This window comes from Rousettus aegyptiacus, unplaced genomic scaffold, assembly GCF_014176215.1.
Source record: "Rousettus aegyptiacus isolate mRouAeg1 unplaced genomic scaffold, mRouAeg1.p scaffold_m13_p_12, whole genome shotgun sequence".
NCBI lineage: Eukaryota > Metazoa > Chordata > Mammalia > Chiroptera > Pteropodidae > Rousettus > Rousettus aegyptiacus.
Window position 1 is genome coordinate 56,078,532 of NW_023416287.1, and position 22,004 is coordinate 56,100,535.

The following is a 22,004-nucleotide window of genomic DNA, read 5'->3' on the forward strand; positions in this document are numbered from 1 at the left end:
ACAGGATGGTATGTTTTCACAGTTACAAATAAGGTATATCATTTTTTTTTTCCCTTGATCACCTAACATTATATTATAATTATTTTCTGTTTAAAATTGTCACTTCAAGTGCCGTGTAATTAACCATTTTTTGAAGTGCTAGGATTTTCTTACCCAGTTCCCTATAGTTACATACTTCGGTTGTTTCCAGTTTTTGCTGTTATAAATCATGTCCCAGTGAGCATTTGTTCTCTGGCACATCACATTCTCTCCCTCTGTTCTGCAGGTCAGCATCAGTCCAGAGCTCTGGCAGAGAGCATGCTCACCACAAGTGAGTTTTTTAAAGAAATAAGTTATGAGCTCATCACAGGAAAGGTCAGTTTCCTGGCATCGCATTTCAAAACCACATCATTAGGTGAGTGGTTGTAGGATTCAGCAACACTGCCAGCCCTGGCTGCGTGACTTTCTGAATTTAAATCTTAGCCTGTCAAGAAGATAAGTGTGGAGTTTAAGCTTGCCTGCTGGCCTCTCTTCATTTGGAATAGTTTATGTTGTTTTGTGACTGACACAGCAAGGGGGTCCAGAGGAAGCCATAGGGGTACTAGAATGGGAGGCCTCAGCTCAGCCACTGTTTTGATGTCTGAGCTTGGGCGAAAATCTCTTTCCCCAGACCTGTTTCTTACTATGTCAAATGGAGAGATAATGATCCTATCCTGCCTGCTTTTAATGTTATGAAAGTCGAGACAGATACAGCATGTGAAAGCATGTAAATTGTAGTAAGCTCAATATAAATGAGGGTAGCTCTGGCAATAGGAATGGCCAAGTGTAAACTTGGACATAAGAAGCTGGCTGACTGACAAATCTCGATGAGAACCCAGTTTAATAGCCCAACTTGGAGACCGATACAAACATATCCTTCCTTATAATCTTTATTTTGTAACAGGTGATGACCTGGACAAGCTGCTAGAAAAAATACAACAAAGAAGAGGAGACAGTGTGGTTACCCCTTTTAACGGAGACCTTAATGAATATGTGTCACCTCAGGAGGCCGCTGCTATGATTCCTACACAAAACCTGGGTAATGTCACCTCATACCAAAAGCAGGAAATGAGCCCTCAGGACAGACATTATAGAGGCTAAGTCATTGTGAAGATTTTGAGGTCTTAGCTTCAAGTCACAGGCTCCTCTTCATTATCTATTTGATAAATCTGGCTCAAATTCAAAATGCCTTTCCACATGGCCTGGATCAAACACCTTGTTCTTAGTAAATAACTCCTAGAATTAAAATCAAAGACTTTATTTTAAGCAGTCTCTTTTTTTGTTCAAAAGATTCCTGGATCCTTAATGTACTTTCCTTAGCTCTACCAGCTGTGCCCAGAGAGCTGTCAGTGCTTGCTGAGGGCTTCAAAGAACTGCTTGAAAAAGTCTAGACTGCAGTCTGTGCAGGGCAGCTGGCTCTCCACTCCCTTCAAGTACTCTCTGACATGTAAAACGCAGATAGTCGGGAGTAGTGAGGCCTTCCTGGCAGATAGAACAGCAATAGCAAAATATCATCTGCCCTATAATAAGCCCCCAGGATGAAAAGAGGCATGGTGGGACCATGGGTAAGGAGTTCAGTCATTGGATTGGATTCCTTTGGGTTCAGATTTCTTCTCCAATTCCCTGTTTGATAGCAACGCCATAGGAAAGGACGCAAAAAAGAACAGGAGAAAGGATAGGTACAAAGCAGATCCATATAAGCTGCTGCTGACAGCCTTTTGGCCTCCACTTGATAGGAATGCATCATTTATGCATTAGGATTGCCTCAGCAATAAAAGTAGCATAGCTTGGCATCATTTCAGCCATAAAAACAAATGCAAAAAAAGCAATAGACTTTTTTGACTTCTGGACATTATTTGGTAATAAAGTAATCATCCAGATGATCTAAAATGTGTTTATATTATTTCAAATTACTAACAAAATTATAATTTATAAATGCTCAGAGGACTTACAGATCCGCACATATATTACGCGTTTAAGAAACATTGCTTAAAGGTATTTTTAGGTTTCTTCAGACTTCAAAATTTGCTAAATTTGACAGTTATGCCTTTATCAATGTTAGTCCTCACCCTTCTTACCTTCGAAATGAAAGAAATAACAGCCAAATGATCAGAAGACAGACTTATTTTAATAGGTAATTTTGTGGGTCAGAAACTCTTGGTCTACTATCAAAAGTTGCAGCTTTGGGCTTTTCTAATGGGTTCTCTTAGTCAGTAGGGACATCCACCTGTATAAAACTCACTGTCAGGGTACCATGGTGGCCGGGGCATCATGACTGTCTCTTTACATTGGTCATATTGCAGTTTGATTTTTAAAGAACATTAATTAACACAGGATTATTGGGACCTTGTGTGTATCAGTCAGAATTCCACACATGTTCCTGATTAAAACAGCCCTTTAAAGAATAGTAGATGTTGCCTGCTCAAGCATTTAGCTGACTAAGCCTCTTTCATCATATGAGTGCATGCATACACGTATAAGAGATTGATTGCTTGGTTATAACTTGTAATAAAAAGCTTCTGGCACGCTTAGAGTATCTGGGCAATGTCTTTCTAATACGTCACCTGTTGAGTGGCCAGCTGGCCATGTCATGAGTCAGGTCTCTTCACATCGTACAGGCATCAGCACTTCAGTTGACCACAGTCACCTAGATCTGCCAAGTCACAAGCACTGGCAAAGTCAAGTGTGAAAAAGGTGAAGGTAGTGTCTCTATAATCTGTGTTATACAGTCAGAGGGAGGAGTATTTTAAATCATGTTGCAGTGGACTTGCTGCAGAGGAAATGATGACTGTGGTGCCATCCAGAAAAGCTCAAAGGAACTCAGCATGACTATGGTTAGGACATTGTCTCCTTCCCTGAACTGGGTCTGGGCTGGGGCATCTGACCTGTGCTGATAGTCCTAAAGAAAACTGGAGACTCTTTCCAGAGATGAGTCCTGGCTCCAGCTGCGAGAGTGTGGTTTGACCCCACCCAACCCCCCCATTTCTGGGTGAGGGTGGGGTGTTGAGTTAGTGATTTGTGAGACAATTGATTTTGAAATAAAAATTACCACATCCACTTTTGAGCACTCCCTTTCAGCCAAGTTTTCAGGGAAAACAGGCAAATCTATTGAAGCTCAATAGTGGTGAAAATACAAACTGAGGATTCTTGGTGATAGAGCATTACTTTACTGTGTGTGTGTGTGTGTGTGTGTGTGTGTGTGTGTGTGTGTTTGTGTGTTATAGGTCCCGATATGGATTCATAGGGACCATTGCAGAAGGGAATTAATCTTGTTCTTATTACTTTTTTATTTTAGATTTAGATAATGAAACCTTCCAAATTTATCAACCACAGCTTACAGTTGCCAGAAAACTCCTATCCCAGGTGTGTGCTATAGCTGACAGCGGCAGCCAGAGCCTGGACCTCGGCCACTTCAGCAAAGTGGACTTCATCATTATTGTCCCAAGATCAGAGGTTCTGGTTCAGCAAACTCTTCAACGGATTCGACAATCAGGTAAGAGCAAACTTTCAAAGACCTCTATACCTAGATCCAGCCTTCGTTTTCCTCTGCTTCTTCTGTTTAATCCAAATGTTTATATTACAACTTCCATCCTTTTTTACAGTAATGAAAATCATAAGACCACTTTAAATGTTACTTCAAATTTATCTGTAAGTTTTCCCTCAAAGTACTCTGGCCTTTTCCCTTCTTGATCAAGGGTAAGTTGATATACATATTTGCCTGAGATTGTTAAGTCCATAACGTCATTGGTGGACTAGAAACTAGTCACTCCTTTATAAAGAGAAATTTCCTCAAGGGGAGAGATGGTGGGGTCTGTACCACCTGAACTCCCTCTGTGACTTGGAGAGGTCACACTCCCCCAGGTGGATCTTGAGTCATTTATTTAGCACACTACCAGCACATTTTTAATCTAGAAACCAGAACACCATCCCCCCATGTCAACAAGGAGAAGTTGGAATTTCTCCTAGTGACTTTAAGAGAATAAGTATAGAGGAAAAATATTTTCCCAGAAAATATAAAAAAGTAAGGAGCAAAAAGTCTAGAAGCCTGTGGAAAATAATGTCCCTTTCAAACAGAAAATTTGCTTAAGATTATAAGAAGCAATAAAGAATTTAGAAAATTGGGACAGTTCAAAATGCTTGCCTTTGTAAACTAGGTTTGAAAAGGAAATCATGTCAGGGTTGCTTCTGAACACCTTAGCTGGTGGAAACACATGTGTCACGCGCGCGTGCGCACACACACACAGATTTTAGCTGGAGGATGACTCTTTTGCCATAGTAGAAATGTTTATTTTCAGTATATCCGAAAATAGGTAGGAAGCAGAAAAATTTAAAGGAACTGCAAGTGTAGTTTATTCGTTTCATGCCTGTCATACTCCTTAAACCCTGTGTTCATACGTATCACCTGGAGCTCGTTAAAATGCACATTCCTGTTCAGTGGGGCTGGGTGGGTGGGCTCCAGATTCTGCATTTTTAACAAGCTCCCAGGAGATGCCAGTGCTGCTGGTCAGAGGACCACACTTTGAATAGCACAGCACTATAAGAAATCTTTTGTTGTTAGTTCCATGGTCCAAATGAGCTGACTGACAATAGACTTTTTAACATCTTTAACATCATCTCTTAGTGGCTGTGACTGACACATGTAAGGTCCACGCCTTCTGGAGGTCCAAGTGCCTGGATAAAAGTGCAATCTTCTTTTTAGCCTCTAAAATTCTGAATGAAAAGTTACAATATGACATGTTGGCCTGTTACCAAAACCTATTGGATTGACTTATAGGGGGTTAGCCAGAGAAGATCTAACTCCTCTTACGGCTCTCCCAGAAGCCTGAGTGAGTTCTAGGTTCTTTCAGCTACTGGCCATTTCTGCATTTTCATTCTGCCCCCTCCATGGAGGGAAATGGATGGGCTTTTGTTATACGAAGCATTAACTGAATTTTATATTTCTTATGGATTTTCCACCTCCATAACATGGAGGAAGCACCTTCTCTTACAGCTGTTTTTATTTGTACCAATTGGCATTTGTGGCCTTCCTGGGTTTGTGACCTGATATCCCAAATCGTGCTTGAGTGAACACATCATAGCACCTGTTTCAAGTGGTGAAATCATCCATGGTCAGCAGTTGTGCTCTCTGTAGAGCCCTTGCCCAAAATAACCTCTTGATGACCTGTACTTTCACCTCTCTTAATAAATGCCAGACTAAATAAAACCTTGTGTTTTTGACAGATGAAAAAATCATGTAGGTCCTTCCTTTTTCCCCTCTCAGTGCCCTCAGATTTTTCTCAAGTGAGTATTTTAAGATTATCACTCCTCAGAAAAGTACCAAAATTTGACTATTTACATAAGGTTGGAATCCAGAAAAGTTAATGTATTGGGCAGATTTAGAAAATTCAAGACAAAGCATATTTTAAAAATTATTCACACCTGGTTTTTACATACATGCTGAAATTTTGCTGCAAAAACAATTATATATTTTAAAATAATTTATTTTTATTATAAAAAAATCATTTTGGTATTCTTTATTTTGAAAAATAAAAGAAACAAAGTAGAAATATTTAAACATTTTAATCCCACCTTTCAAGGATGACCACTGTTAAAAACTAGGTGTTAATAAATGATTTATTCCAGGCTTTCTTCTCTGCCTGTGTCAGTTTTTTCACTTGATGTTATAGTATGCACATTTTCTCATGTCATTAAAAGCTTTCATAAGCATCATTCTGCATCATAACACACCAAAATTTATTTGCTTTGATATTTAAATAGCTTCATATTCTTGGAAGACATAATAGTTGATAAGTAGAACAGGAAGGACCATAAGCATGTTAAATTGTAGAGAGAAATTGTCCAGAGGAGAGTAAGTAATTAGCAGGTCATCCACTAAAACAACTCTTAAAAATTACAGGTACGAAAACAAAAAAGTTTCTCAAGAAATCATCTGACTTAGTTTCCTCATATTTTGCCATGTGAATCAAGGAGAGCATTTGCATAAGGTCACAAAGGGCAGTACCTTGGTGACAAGAACCATTTTTTCATCTCTTTGCCTAGTGGCTGATGTGCCTCTCTGGGGCCTGGAAGAAGTAGGTGCTCAACTAATGTTTGAATGGAGGGCTAGAGGAAGGAAGAAGAGGGATAGTCAGAGGGAGAAATAGTTAGTGTCCGAGTGTTCTGCTTTGGGTTCCATTTGCCTTTCCCTAAAGGGAGCATTTCAGTAGCCAGCCTGCCAGAGAAAGCACCAGGCAAGGAGAAGCAGCCAGAGGATGCAAAAAGGCCACATCCTTGGCAGCCCTTGTGTGGCCAAAAAAAAAAGGTGAAAATAGAAACCATCCTGTTGCTGCAGACCCAGCACTAAGGCAAAGCACTTGATACCTTACCTGCATTCTAATTAAGGAAAGGAGGCAGGGAGAGAAAGAAAACAAAAGGAAACATTGTAGAAAGAATTTGTGGGTAAAAAAAGAAATGAAATGGATTAAACATTTAAAAGTTTGTCCGAAAGGGACTTGTAACTGGGGGAATGGTAACTGTAAAAGCATAAGGAATTTTTAGACTATAAGAAATGCTTTTGTTGTAGCGTCATTTAACAACTTTTGTTGTTGTAGCCTAATTCTTCTAATTTAGGAGACCCCACATTCCATAAATTAGAATACTAGGGTATCGGTGCAGTCAGAATACAAGCCACTTTCAATTCAAGGCGATTGGGTTAAAAACAGGAAGTATTAGTGACTGTGCATATTTTCTTCCTCTTTGCCCCTAGTGATGGGGGCGGATCCTGCAGTGTTCAGTCAAGGGAGTCTTATCATGCTCGAGAATGACACAAGTTTGATACCTCAGCATATGCCTCATTATAAAAGAACCAGAGAGACATTTTTGTCTGCTTTATGTAGATAGATTTTTCTATCCAAATGGATGTAAGGGCATTTCAAGGCACTGGTAGAGGTTAGAAGGGAAAGCGAAAAGAAGCAGGAAGGTATTTTCACATTCTAAAATGTATTTTCTTTGTCTCATAAACTTTACACCTCCTTGTCAGTCTCTCCTACCTTTTAAGGAGAAAAGAGGCACTGACAAAGGCGACAGGGAAGGGGATCCTAGAGAAGGAAGTGCTAGGACACCACTCTGTCCCCGGGTGGAACAGGAAAACACCAGAGATTCCTTTTGCAAATGTAACTGAACAAGTATCTAAAATTAACATTCTTAAAGTCAATTTCCAACTAAGTAGCTAGCTGCCTAGTGCCCTCCTCTGGTTTACAGAAGATGTTGGCACCTGGCTCACAGTCTGCCCTGCCTCCCAACCTGCCATCATCTGGATGTACTTCCTGGCCAGATAGACGACGCAGCCAATACTCTAGCTTCTCAGTACACTGGGCTTTGTATCTTCAGACACCTTTGTCTTCTGCTCCTCCTCAGTCTCCTGCTCCCTAGTCATAACCAGACTCTGCTGGATCCTGGAATCATTAATTTTAATATCCCCTATGTCAGACCACAGACTCCTTTGCTACATACACTGTGGGGGAATAAAAATCAACTTTTCCAATTGATACTATCATAAATTTTTTTATGGTGTAGTTGGATCTCTCTCCCATTCTCCACAGTGGCCATTGCAGATTCCATGTCACTCAAACTTCTGACCTCATCCTTCTCTCTTAGCAAATGACTATGCCACCAACCTCTCTCCTCTCCCACCCCCAACAGAAGAAAACTTTAGATAAAAACTTCTTCCTCCCAACTGTATACATGTCATCTTTCCTCCTTCCCTCCTGATCAGTGAAAGAGCTGGTCTCCTCTGTGTAAGCCCGATGCTCCGACCTTGCTCTAATTGCCACTTCTTCTCATGGAACTCATGCTATTATTTCTTCTCTTATTGCTGCCTTCAACTTCTTTCTCTCCTGGAACTTGTTGCATTCGTTTAAAGCTGCACCCCTTTCTCAGAGACAAAACAAGCCCCTGTTGATCCTCCCTAACCCTCTAGCTCATCCTCTTCTAGTTAACTGCCAAACTCATTGAGAGAGTTGCCTGCTGTTAGTGATCTTCATTTCCTCATCTCCCAGTTCCTGGAAACTGGCCTCCACTTCCCACCCCCACCTTTATAGGGCTCTCACCAGTGTTACCAATAACCTTTTCAGTCCTTATCTGAACTCTCGACACCACAGGTGACCTCCATTCCTTCTCCTAACACTGAGGTTTCTTTGGCTTCCGGGACACACTCCTCCCCAGCCCTTCTTCCTCAGCTCATGCACCAGGGTTTGTCTGCACCCTGCAGTTCTCCTGCTGTGGTGTGGCTGTGTGTTTATTAAGGCTCTTTCTCTTCAATTAGAAAGTAAAATATTCAGAGAACATCTTTGTCTTGTCTGTGACACAGCAGACAATATTTGTCAAATGGAATTTTTACAATATTTTGTCGAATTTTTCAAATCTCTTTAAAAAAAGATATAGAAGTAATATTTAAGATTTGGTAGTCAAATTTAGTCACCAAAACCATGTTTCCGGAAATCTACTTTAGCCAAGAGGAGAAGCCTGAGATGTATGTTTATCAGGTCTCTCTGTCAGTTGCACAGGGCTCTGAAGCTGTATCTGTGTGTTCAGCATGCTCTTCTATGCACATCTAGTGCTGCTTCCCTCCTTGACCCAAACACACAGCACAGTAGTACATACCCTCACAGCCAGGTCTCACCCAACCCAGATCAAGAACTCTCCCTCATGGGAAGAACAGAAGGGCCACCAGAAGAAAAAGGGACAGCCTATGCAATGGACACTGACAGTGATTAGCAGGAATTTTAACCAGCTATTTCAATTCCCAGGTTATTTATTTGCTGAAAAGAGACTGTCTAGGTAAAGGAATACCCATTGATATCGTAATACTTAAAAAAAGTCAGAGTGCTCTCGTGATTTATTATTTTATTGATTTTCATATCCTTTTAACTATTAGAATATTTCAGCATACTACACCTTCGTAGAAATTCATGTGATCCACGGGGAAGATGAACAGCTAAAACTGAGAGTAGTTTTATTTTTCTCTGGGATATTTTCTTGATGAGAAAAACAAGAAATAAAAATTAGAAATATAAAATTTAGAAATAAATTCTTTATTTAAAAAAAAAATAGAAGGATAAGAGTCTACAAGCCAGAACACATTATTCTGTCCAAACAAACAGGCAGGAGAGTGGGGCGCTGGGATGAACACTGGGTCACCTTTAACGATACCTGGACATTTTAGAGTCTCCTGATCATTCTCAGTTTTACTTGATGCCCAGAACAATGAGCTCCAGGTGCTGGGTTCTGGCTACTTGTTCAGACTTTCGACCTTTGTGGAAAGGCCTTTGATTCTGGTGCCCGTGAGGTATTGTGGACTTGCTGTGTGTGTTCTTATGTTTATTCCCATTCAAGGCCCTTAAATGGTTGAAAAATTGCTGTTCTTCCTTTAAAGTTTTTAAAGGAATGACCTCAGAGGACATGATGTTGTTTTTCTCTAATCCCATAAAGGGCATTACAGACTAAGGTTCAAGTTTTCCCAAAGCCCATCTGGACTCTGTAGCCCTCAGTGAGAAAGGGGGCACACGTGGCTGCACTCTATCTATAGCTGCTCAGAGTCCTTGGCTGTCCAAGAAGGTTTCTCTCCACCGACCTTTCAAGCTGGTTATTTCCGTAGGAGATGTCCAAGAATGATGCACCTTCCCCAAGGTTCAGATTCATCACCTTTGGGAAACACAGTGATTCTCAGCCGCTGCTGGCTTTGTTCTAGAACTCAATGAATTTCAAGATGTCATAAAATGAGTTATTGATGCCTCCTAAATTCCCACTCATGGCAAAAGTAAGATTTAGTATTTAAGTAGACATGGCCTTGAATCTCTTGGAGCCAACATTAGTACCCCAGGTGGGCCCTGCCGATGTCCAGTTTTTATTGAGTTGGGAAAATATGACAGATTTATTCATTTAGTAGAATATAAACTTTTATTTAATTCTATAGAACTGTGATAAATTATGAAGAAGACAGAAAGTGACCTTTCTCAGACAAGCCATTTCTCAGCACATCTGAACATTTTCAGATTCCACACCTCAGTGCATATTTTCAAAAAACAAAAAACATGAAGTCTAAGCCAGAAAGTAATGAAAAAGTTTATCTATATGGAGTGGAAGAGATAAAGATAGGATGAGTATAACTTTTTATATAGTTTGACTTTTGATTTTTATAAATGAGTTACATATTCAAAAAATTAAATTAAAATGATGGTGTGAAACTTAATATTGAATGCAAACAGAAATAACTGAACCTAACTGTATGTCAAATTGATAACACAACCGCACACCAAAAAGAATGTGTTTTTTGAACAGTTTTCGTATTATACAATCTCAATGTGATATATCCTAAAGGCAAAAAGGATAAATCTTGAAGTAATCATTATGTTGTTGGGAGAAGTATTGATAATTTAAAAATTGTTGTGTTTCCCAGCTCTCTCCACTGAAAGGTCTTAAAAACAGTGATGTCTCAGTATCAATGCAAACATTTAGCATACAGATCTTGGCTTATAAATACCATTCTCCAGAGCTGTCCCAGCTCTGAAGGGGGAGCAGTCTGGAATACCTTGTGCCAAAAATGAGGAAGTACTTGAAAAATTGATGGGGACATGTCAAAAGGACATAACAGCCTGCTTGAAGTGAATTTTACTGGCCAAATTTGGTAATGTTGAATATCAAAAGGAATGATGGAAGTGGATTATAGCCTGTTGAACTTTTTTTTTTTTTTTTATAAACCATGAGTTCATAGTAATACTAAAAGTATAAAAGAGGCAGAAGACATGATGAGGGGTGAAGTGGTTGGGAGGCCAGGGAGCAAGCCTTTCTTAACAAAAGAGCACCACCTAATAAAATAGGAAAATAGTAGAATTAGAGAATCCTTATTTTGCACTACAAATATAATTATTGATTCCGATAAGTATTATCAATGGTTGCTAACCCCATTGGGTAAAATGTCATTTGGGAACAAATATTCACGCAGTCATAAAGTGTCATGCCACATATTTAAAATTATAAAAAGGAAAAGATTTTTTACAGTGGAGAGATCTGACAATAACACAACCATAATTAATCAAACTTTGTCATCTGCAGTTATGAGACAGGTTGACATTGTGAGCTAGGAGAAGTACGCAATGTCATGCATGAGGTATAATTGCAAAAACTGTTTAACCTGAGTAATCACAAGGACAGTTTCAGAAAAATTCAGGTTCTAAAAAATCTGATTTCTAAAAAACAACTAGCATACTACAAAACAATTAGCCTACATTTTTTAAAACATCAATGAAAAGACCAAAAAGAACAAAAAAGGCATGTGTGCGGGGGACGAGGGGGCCGAGGGGGTGGGAGTGCTGTTTTAATAATGGAGAGTAAGGAAACATGGCAGCCAAGTGCAGTGCTTAATTCTTGATTAGCTCCTAGACCTAAAAATAAAAAACAAAAAACAAAGCTTGGAGACAATTAGTGAAATTCAAATGTGGGCCGTCTATTAGAGAACACTATATCAATGTTAGTTCAAGTCCTTGGATATAATAATGATATTGTAGGTATGTAGGAGAATGCTTTTGCTCTTATGAAAGACACAATGAAATATTTAGTGAATATTATTATATTGTTACTTCTAAATTATTTAGCAATAATAGCAATCACAACAACTAAATGAAAAGTAATAAAGAGAAAAAGCAAATGTAATAAAATGTTAACAATTAGTGAAACAAATTGAAGGCTATCAAGTATTTATTGCACTAGTTTTTCAACTTTTCTATCATACTCAAGATAGAAAGTAAAGGGGAAACAGTTGCTGTTCATTGATATTCATCACACAATTTAGTACAGTAATTAATATCCTCAAATAGTTTCTAAAACATGGATAGACATTTACATTGCCCTCTTTTAAGAAAATTTACTGAATAGATAAAATTTATAAAATTTATAAAAAGTTATTAAAACCATAGCATAGTGAACACTCAGGTACCTACCAAAATAAGGGACACTGGAGGCTCCTGTTCCCCATCCTAATGCTACTGTCCCTCTTCTTTCAAAGGTAACCATTATTCTGAATTTGTGTTTATTATTCCTTCATTTTACTTATAGTTTTGGCATAATGCATAGCTCCTAAACAATGTATTATTTAATTTAATATACTTTAAACTTTTTATTATTATTATTATGGTGATATTGGTTAACAAAATCCAATAAGTTTCAACTGTACAATTTAACACTAAGTCATGAATATACCGCATTGTGTGTTCACTGCCCATAGTTAGATTTTTTTTATCACCATATACTTTGCCACACCTCCCTCCCCTCTCTTCCACTACCCTCTGGTAACCACTAATCTACTGTCCATGTCCATGAGTCTCTGTCATGTTTGTTGCTTTTAGATTTATATCTCACATATAGGTGATATATGGTTTTCAACTTTTTTGCTTAGCATGATTATCTCGAGGTCCATCCATGCTGTAGCAAATGGCAGTATTTCATCTCTTCTTCTGGCTGAGTGATATTCCATTGTGTATATGTACCACATCTTCTTTATCCAATCATCTGTTGTAGGACACTTCGGTTGCTTCCATGCCTGGCCATCGAAATAATGCTGCTGTGAACATCAGAGTGCATATATCTTTTTGGATATATGTTTTCAAGTCTTTGGGGTAAATACCCAGTAGAGGGATTGCTGGATCATATGGTAGATCAATTCTTAGTTTTTTGAGGAACCTCCATACTGTTTTCCATAGTGGCTGTACCAATTTGCAGTCCCACCAGCATTGTACGAGGGTTCCTTTTTCTCCACATCCTCTCCAACATTTGTTATTACTTGTCCTGTTGATTATAGCTATTCTAACAGGTGTGAGATGGTATCTCATTGTGGTTTTGATTTGTTTTTCCTGAATAGCTAGCAATGTTGAGCATCTTTTCATATATTTGTTGGCCATTTGTATGTCCTCTAGGGAGAAGTGTCTGTTCGGATCCTCTGCCTATTTTTTAATTAGATTGTTTGGGTTTTGTTGTTGTTGTTGTTATTGAGTTGTATGACTTTGTATATTTTGGATATTAAGCCCTTATCAGAAGTGTTGCTTGTAAATATCTTCTCCCATTCACATAGTTGTCTCTGACTTGTTGACAGTTTCTTTTGCTGTGCAGAAGCTTTTTAGTTTGATTTAGTCCCATTCATTTACTTTTGCTTTTACTTCCTTTGCTTTTGAGGTCAAATTCATTTTAAAAAATCCCCTTAAGTCCAAAGTCCATGATTTTAGTTCCTGTGTTTTCTTCTATGCAATTTATTGTTTCTGGTCTTATATTCAGATCCTGAATTCATTTTGAGTTAATTTTGGTGTCTTTAAACCCTTTTGTAAGCAGAACCACACTCTATGTATCCATGTTTAATTTGCTTCTTACTTTCGACAGTATGTCCCTGAGATGATCCTGTTGTTGTGGGTAGCTATAATTCATTCATTTTACTATGTTGTTGTTGTTTTTTTTTTTTTTTAGTATTCTATTATATGAATATGCCACACATTTTTAAAAATCATTTTTACCACTGATGAACATTTGAGTTGTTTCTAGTTTTTCACTACATTAAACAGTGCAGGTACATATATACAAGAGTTTCTCTGGGAGTGGAATTGTTGATGTATGGGTTATATACATTTTCAACTTTACTAAATAATGCTAAATTTTTTTCTAAAGTGGCTATATTTATATTCCCACTAGCAGAATATTTGTTTCTGTTGCAAATATTTGATATCATGCTTTCTAAAAAACATTTTTAAAGTAATTTTAGATTTACAGAAAAATCACAAAAAAATGGTACAAGAGATCCAAAAATGAAGTTAAGAAAATAATTCCTCAGATCTCGGAAGCTAAGGAGGGTTGGGCCTGGTTAGTACTTGGGTGGGAGACCACCTAGGAAGACCAGGTGCTGTAGGCATAAAAAATAAATAAATAAAATAAAAAATAAGGGATTGTAAACTGACAGGGTCCTTGCAGTCTATGAGGTCAACCAAGGGTTGCCTCGCCTAACAAAAAAGAAAAAAGATAAGAATTCCATTTATAACAGCATAAACAAGAATAAAATACTTAGGAACATATTTGACAAAAGAAATGTAAAACTCGTACTTTAAAAACTAAAAAATATTGTTGAAAGAAATTAAAGAAGACATAAAAATGGAGAGATATCCTATTATCATGAATTGAAAGACATTAATATTTTTAAGATGACAATATTTCCTAAATTGATCTTTAGATTCAGTGCATTCCTTATCAAAAGCCCAACTGGCTTCTTTGCATAAATTAACAAAATAAAATGGGGTGACACTGGTTAATAAAATTATATGGCTTTCAAGTGTACAGTTCTGTAATACATCATCTGTACATTGCATTGTGTGTTCATCACCCAAAGTCAAATCTCCTTCTGTCACTGTATATTTGACCCCCTTTACCCTTCGCTACCTTCCCCCAACCCCTTTCCCTGTTGTCACCACTGTACAGTATTTATAAAGAAGAACACAGGAGACTCTCACTTCTCCATTTTAAAACTTTTAATACAAAGCTGCAGTCATCAAGTAGTGTGGTGCCAGCATAAGAAAAGACACACAGTTCAATGGAACAGAATTGAGAGAGTTTATAAATAAACCATGCGGTCAACTGAATTGCAACTTGGGTGCCAAGACTATTCAATGGCGCTAGGACAACTGGATGTCCACATGACAAAAGAATGACGTTGAACCCCTACCTTACAAAGAAAAAGTAACCTAAAAAAAGATTAAAGACCTAAATTTGAGAGCTAAAACTATAAAATTCATAGAAGAAAATGATGGTGTAAGTCTTCCTGACTTTGGATTAAGCAATGATTTCTTAGATATAATTTTAAAACCACAAACAAAAACTAGATACCATCAAAATTAAAAACATTTATGCTTCAAAGGACACTGAAAAGTGAAAGTAAAAAGAAAACTCACAAAATAGGAGTAATTATTTGCAAATCATATATCTGATAAGGGATTTGTATCTACAGTATTTCAATATGTATTTTACCTCAATCATAAAAAGACAAGTAGCCTAATTTAGATAGGGGTGAAGGCTCTGAGTAGGCATTTATCCAAAGAAGACATAGAGATGGCCAATGAATGCATAAAAAGATGCTCAACATTAGTAGCCAGTTGGAGAAACAAAAACCAAAACCACAATGAGATACTACTTTATACCCACTAGGATGGCTACAATCAAAAAGATAGACAATAACAAGTGGTGTTGAATATGTGAAGAAATTAGAACCTTATATGTTACTGATGGGAATGTAAATGGCATAGCCACTTTAGAAAATAATCTTGTAGTTTCTCAAATGGATAAACATAGAGTTACCATATAATCCAGCAATTCCACTCCTAGATATGAAATGAGAAAATGTACACACACACACACACACACACACAAACTACACAGATTTTATAACGGCATTATTTATAATAGCCAAAAAGTGGAAACAATCCAAATGTCCATCAACTGATAAACAAAATGTGGTATAGCCATGCAGTGGAATATTATACAGCAATAAAAAGAAATGAAATATTGATTCATGCTACAACCTGGCTGAAACTTGAAAATATTACTCCAAGTGAAAGAAGCTAGTCACACAAAATTGTGTATTGTTATGGTTTCATTTATATTAAATGTTCAGAATAAGCAAATCATTAGAGAAAGAAAGTAGATTGGTGATTGCCTAGGGCTGGGGACTAAGAGTAATTGAGGGGTAATGGTTAAAGGATATAGGGTTTCATTTAGAGGTCATGAAAATGTTCTAAAATTGATTGTTGTACAACTCTGTGAATATACTAAAAGCTATCAAATTGTACATTATAAATGGGTGAATTGTATGTGAATTATATCTCAGTAAAGCTATTTGAAAATAGTAGAGTTTAGGTACACTCTTCACCAGCTTCTCTTAACGTTAACAATTCATATAACCATAGTAAATTACCAAAACAAGAAGTCACTCCTGGAACAATAGTATCAACTAAAGACCTCACCAACCTTTCCCTTCATGTCATTTTTCTGTTCCAGGATCCAATCCAAGATCACACATTGCATTCAGGTGTGTTCTCTTATAAGATTTATTCCTGTATATTTAATATGTTTTTATTTTACAATAAACGTCTTTAAAATTACATTTCTGACTTCTGCTGGTGTGTAGAAATGCAACTAATTTTTTGAAATGCAATAGATTTTGAATCCATCAACTTAACTAAATTCTTATTAACTTATTTATGGATAATTTTGTTTTCTACATAGACATTATTAGTAATAAAAGATTGTTTCTTGCTTCACAGTTGTAAGTGAAAAAAATCAGGTTATGCAATTAAAGAATATGAGCTAGGTAGCACTATATCCATAGGAAAAAACACAAAGAATACACAAAAATGTTTGCAGTGGCTTATTTTGAGTTAAGGAATTGTGGATAATATTTTTTTTCTTTTTAAATATATCTCTGTACTTTCCAGTTTTTCCAAGTCAGATATCTATCACTTTAATAACCAGGAAAGAAAAAAAAAACTTAAAAAATAAAAGTTAAGATCATCTATAAAAATACCCAGATAGAAATAAAACATTCAATTACCTCTGATGTGCCTGTTCCCAACCCAAATTGAGCACTACAGAGCGAGCTGGCTTTATAGTTATAGACTAATACACCATGTTATGTCTAAGAGAAAGACCTTTGTCTTTCCATTAGATCATGAATGAAATTGACCTGTCAAAGGTTTTGATTTCACTTGTTTTGAAATGTAGTCAATTCTTAATTTTCCACAAGATAATTTTCCTGTTTATGAATTATTTATAGTCTTTACATATTAGGATGCCCTTAACTCACAGTGCTTATTTCCTAAGGATTAATTTAGGAAATACAGATTAATTTTCAACTGGTTCTACTCTCCCATTTCACAGATAAGGACACAGAAATCCCCAGAGATTAAATAGGTCCTCTCTCTATGCCTCTGCTCACTTCCTCTACCCCATAGTACATTGTCTCCCATGTGACACCTGTCGGAATTATCCATCTCCTCCATCATAAACTCTGTGAGGTTTAAAGTCTTTGTCATGCTCTCCTCTGTATTCCCAGGCCTCACCCAATACCTGAAATGGTACCTGATACATAGTAGATGCTCAATAAATTGATATTGAATGTTGAATGAGTTTTATTAGAAACTCACTTTCAAAAAAAAACGAATACATGCCAAATTAAATGTATGATTGATTGTTTTTGGAAATATTGACCATATTTCAGTGGAAAATGAAAACAATCTGAGAAAAGTCTCCTAATGAAAAAATATGTGAAAGCAAAATTACCTTCTGTTCACCTTGCTTATAGAATGAAATTTTTGTATGGTAAAACATTGTCCTTTTATAAAAATACCATTTATAACTATTTGTATTATAGCATCTAGATGTGAATTGCACATGGTTGTTAATTGAGCCAGTTTACATTAAAGAAAAGCTAGATAAATAAAACTAGGTCAACATAATTCATTCAAGTCTGTTTTATGCATTATTTTTAAATAACGTTTTATTTTGTTAATTTCTTTTTCTTTTTTTTTTCTTTTTCTTTTTTTTTTTTTTTTTTTTTTTTTTTTTTTTTTGAGCACACAGTTGGGTCTGGTAGGTGTGACTGATACTGGCTTCTCAATAGATATCCTTCAGCCCTTAAAATCCAGGCTGGTCCTCAAAGACCATATCTAACCCCCAAATCAATCTTTTGGTTTCTTCTGTTGGTAGGGCCATGGGCTTCACAAGGCTTTCATCTTAGAGGGTTTACCCTATCCCCCATGAAGCTAAGTGTCTTGGGAGGCTGGAGATTGCTTCTGTGCTCTTATTTTCTTTGTGTGTGTTTTTTTTTACCCCCAGCTTTTATTGAGATATATTTGACAAGTAACATAAGTTTAAGGTGCACAATGTGATGATTCGATACACATATATTTTGTGATATATTTAACACATACCTTACATAATTATCATTTTGTCTCTTCATTTTAAAGGATTTGGTGTTTTAATTAATTATCCCAGCAACAGTTTCATATGCTTAGAACCATGTTTTATATGTAGAAGTACTTTTATTATAGACAGAAAATAATGTAGTACTAAAGTTTCACAATTTCCAACATTGTGAGACTATATTAATCTTATATAATTTAGTTCATTTTATTAATTTGCTACATAACTCAGTATTCATTGAGGACTTCCCATACTCTGGATATTATTCAGAATGTCACTATTTAAAAATGAATAAAATACTAACTAAAAAAGAGCATAATGTAGTTGTTTTCTTTTTGGATATCACATATTATTTTTCTTTTTCTTATCTATGCTTTATTGCTAAATTTGGGATATGGAATGCTTACATGATTATATTAACTTAGCCAAGACCTGTAGCCCAGATTTTCACTTTTCTGAGTGGTCTGTAATAGCTGTTAGTAGCAGCACATCATGTATAAATAGAATTTAATTAGAAGACTCATACATTCAACTGCTGCTACTTAAGGTACCAGATCATTCCTTGTTGTCATTTGTAGGAGGTGGGGTGGAGTGTTCTAAAGAAAAGGAACTCTGATATTTCTCCTCAAATTATAGTGGGGAAAAGGTAAAAAACAAAAATACCTGCTCTGTAAAATTCTCTATGTGATTACTACCCAGTTTATCAGTTGTGTGATAAACTGAATTTAGTTTATGTCATTTATATATCTATGTAAAAATGTAAACTCTTTTTTCTTTTTGGCAGGTGTCCTTGTAGACTTGGGTCTGGAGGAAAATGGAACAGCTTATCAGAGAGCAGAGAAATATGTTGTTCGTCTAGACAATGAGATTCAAACCAAGTTTGAAGTTTTCATGAGAAGAGTGAAACAGAACCCGTATACACTGTTTGTGCTAGTTCACGACAACTGCCATGTGGAACTAACGAGGTGATTGCTTCAGAGTGAGCAAATACAATATTTCTTCTACAGACGCAGTGGTTATGTAATAAATGATTTAAAAGGTGATGATTTGAAAACCCAGGGACCCTAGCATTTGGCATCTTCTTATTGATGACTTATTATCTTCCCCTTTCCTTGCTTTCACCTTTTCTTCCCACTTTAATGTTGATTTTAACTACTGTGGGCGAATTTACAAATTCCCGTTAAAAATATTGTCTTGAGGGCCCTGTGGAACTTCGCTGCTTCAGAGCAAAGGTAGCAAGGAGGTGGAGGTTAATGAGCTCCCAGGTGGGCCGCGTGCTTTCCGCTCTACCACCGTCCATCCTCCCCAGTTCTCGTCCATTTTACTTTTCTCCTTCTTTCCTTCCTCTCCTGCTATTTCTCTTTTTCCTTGCCTTTCTCTCTTCCCTCTTACCTGTAACCACATTAGAGATGCCATTTTAATGATCTGGGGACAGATCTGAAACCTTCACAATTTATATCAGTTTAAACAAGAGAATATCTCTGAGTGGTCTTATTAATGAAAGAAAGGTAAGTGTGGCACAGTGGAGACAGTTTTGCTCCCATATCAAATTATAGGAGTGATCTGGTGGAGACGTCTTTGCTACTACGGGTTAATAAGGCAAATTGTTTTCAAAGGGGGGCAGGAATAGTCCTCAGGTACTACATGTTATCAATCATTTATAGATTTTTTTTTTTTCTTTAGGACTTCTTGAGGTTAGGAATCTGGAAGTATTTCGGTCTGTGGTAGAAAGGTCAGAATTGCAAAAGTGCTTGTTCAGAAGCCAGAATCTGTTTGGTACTCCACAGCCTCAAATCTAGAGCCATTGTAGGTAAAAGTAAAGTCTTGCATAACTTGTTAGATTTAGTAGAGAGAGCATGGGTGAGAGAGAGAGAAAAGAAATGAAAGAAGGAAAGAGAGAGAGAGAGAGAAGAAGGAAGGTGGGAGAGAGGGAGAAAGAAAAGAATGAAAGAAAAGGAAGGAAGGAAGGAAGAAGGAAAGAGGAAAGAAATTTTGCCTACATCCTGTTTAGTTACTGTTCATGTCCTATGTGCAGAAATAGCTCACTGACCTTGTACACCTAGTCTTTGAAAGTTTGGGGTAAAAGCTCTGGGCATTATGCGTTGCATCTCTCTGTATTTAATTTTGTTTTAAGTCTGCATGGCAACCCGCTACATTCAAATTAAACACACCTGAAAATGATTCAGAGTTATGACAATGTTGGTCATGGGAGGTGGGTAGGAGGAGCCCTCCCCACAGTCTAGCAGGCTCAAGAAAGAAAGGAGGGTGCTATTAACACAGTGGGGATCCCTGCAGTTTTGGGGCCTGTCTGGGGAGGTGGGGGGGTGGTTACAGATCAATGCACAGGTGGTAAACATCGTGTTTTGATGGAGAAGCCCCTTCAGTCAGGTGAGTTTTCGAATTAAAATGATCCATCTCAACTGAGGATTTAGATATCCTTGGCTTAGATAATTGATTTTATACTTTGACGTATATCTATCGGGTGAAAACTGAAAAAAAAAATCCCTGGAATCTGTCTGAGAGGTGTACAAAGTTGTGTAATTTGGGCTCTTCCAGATCAAATGTTTGCTCCTACTCCTGCTCCCAATTAAAAAGAACTGGAAAGCTAAGAGTCAAATATTGCATCCATTTTCATGTCTGCTTCTGAGTCTAATCAATTAAATCAAGAGGCTTTAATATGACTTCCATATCTTTACAGTGTCATTTCGGGCTCTTTGTCACATGGTGAACCTAGTCATGGGTTGGCTGATAGAGTCATTAATTGCAGAGAAGTTCTGGAAGCTTTCAACCTCCTGGTGCTCCAGGTCAGCTCCTTCCCGTACACTCTGCAGACCCAGCAGTCCCGAATCAGCTCCAGCAATGAGGTTCACTGGATACACCTGGACAACATGGTGAGTCCCTGGTACACAGGCATGTTCTTAGTTCCCCAGGGAGACTCTTGTAATAAAATATGGCAAAATAGAGCACAAGAGTTCAAAAATCTGACATAATGCTTTATCTTCTAAAAGTTCCAGATAATTACAATTATCGTAAGACTAAAACCTAGAAATGTCCTGTGTAAATTTGATTAGGTAGTCGTTTAGGTTATCATGCAGATTCAAAATTATCCATTCTATATAGTTTTCCCCCTCAAAATGTGTCATTATCTGACATTATTTATCATCAGTATCCTAAATTATCTTTGTGCCTTTAACTGATTAATTTCAACCTGAGACTTGGAAATTTTATTTTCTTCTTGGATGGCTTCTCTGTTATGTCTCAGATTAACTGATCTGTATCACTGTTAATTATTCTCATGCTCCCCTGGAAACTGGATTTTTCCTTTTAATCATTTCTCACAGATTTCTGGTTGAAACGGATGATAATGGTACTGTGACGTTACTCAATAATAGCATTTAATGTGTTGAGAATTGTCTGCAACATTGTACATATCCAGGTCTTTATACTTTTTGGCTCCAATTCCTAATACTTGAAAAATATTTTCTATCACCTATAAACTGTATGCTAAATATACTCTCAAAGTAAAGAAACGAGTTTCATAAAAATAAATAAATAAATAAATAAAGATTAACCATTAAGCAATGGATCATTCATTTTAAAGTACTGAACATACTGGATATTTTTAAATATACATGTTTAAGTGAAAGATGCCAGAAATGTAAATGTCTTATATCAGACAACGAAAAAAACTGTATCTATGTGTGGTGATGGATGTTAGTTAGCTAAACTTATTGTGGTGATCATTTCACAGTATATAAATACTGAATCATTATGTTGTATACCTGAAACTAATATAATATGTCAATTATGTCTCAATTTTAAAAAAGAAACATCAAGTTGTATACCTTAAATATATACAATCTTTATTTGTCAAAAAAAAAAAATCTTATATAACAGAAATGGAGTAAGACAATTTCAGAACACCAAAATGCTCTGGGGGTTGAAAGGAGCAAGAAGTCCTGTGCATTTGAAAGCACCAGGAAAGGCCACATGGAGGAGAGGAC

General features: G+C 36.9%; 1 protein-coding gene across 7 annotated transcripts in view; it reads left to right on the plus strand.

The window, feature by feature from the left end:
• Positions 1-22,004, plus strand: part of GREB1L (GREB1 like retinoic acid receptor coactivator) — a 219,994-nt gene that overhangs the window by 165,486 nt on the left and 32,504 nt on the right. For all 7 annotated transcript variants that reach the window (XM_016161519.2, XM_016161775.2, XM_016161923.2 and 4 more), the window contains 5 exons: positions 266-394; positions 923-1,057; positions 3,314-3,511; positions 18,785-18,965; positions 20,699-20,891. In XM_016161519.2, the coding sequence (XP_016017005.2) occupies positions 266-394; positions 923-1,057; positions 3,314-3,511; positions 18,785-18,965; positions 20,699-20,891 (836 nt within the window). The remainder of the gene's footprint in view (positions 1-265; positions 395-922; positions 1,058-3,313; positions 3,512-18,784; positions 18,966-20,698; positions 20,892-22,004) is intronic.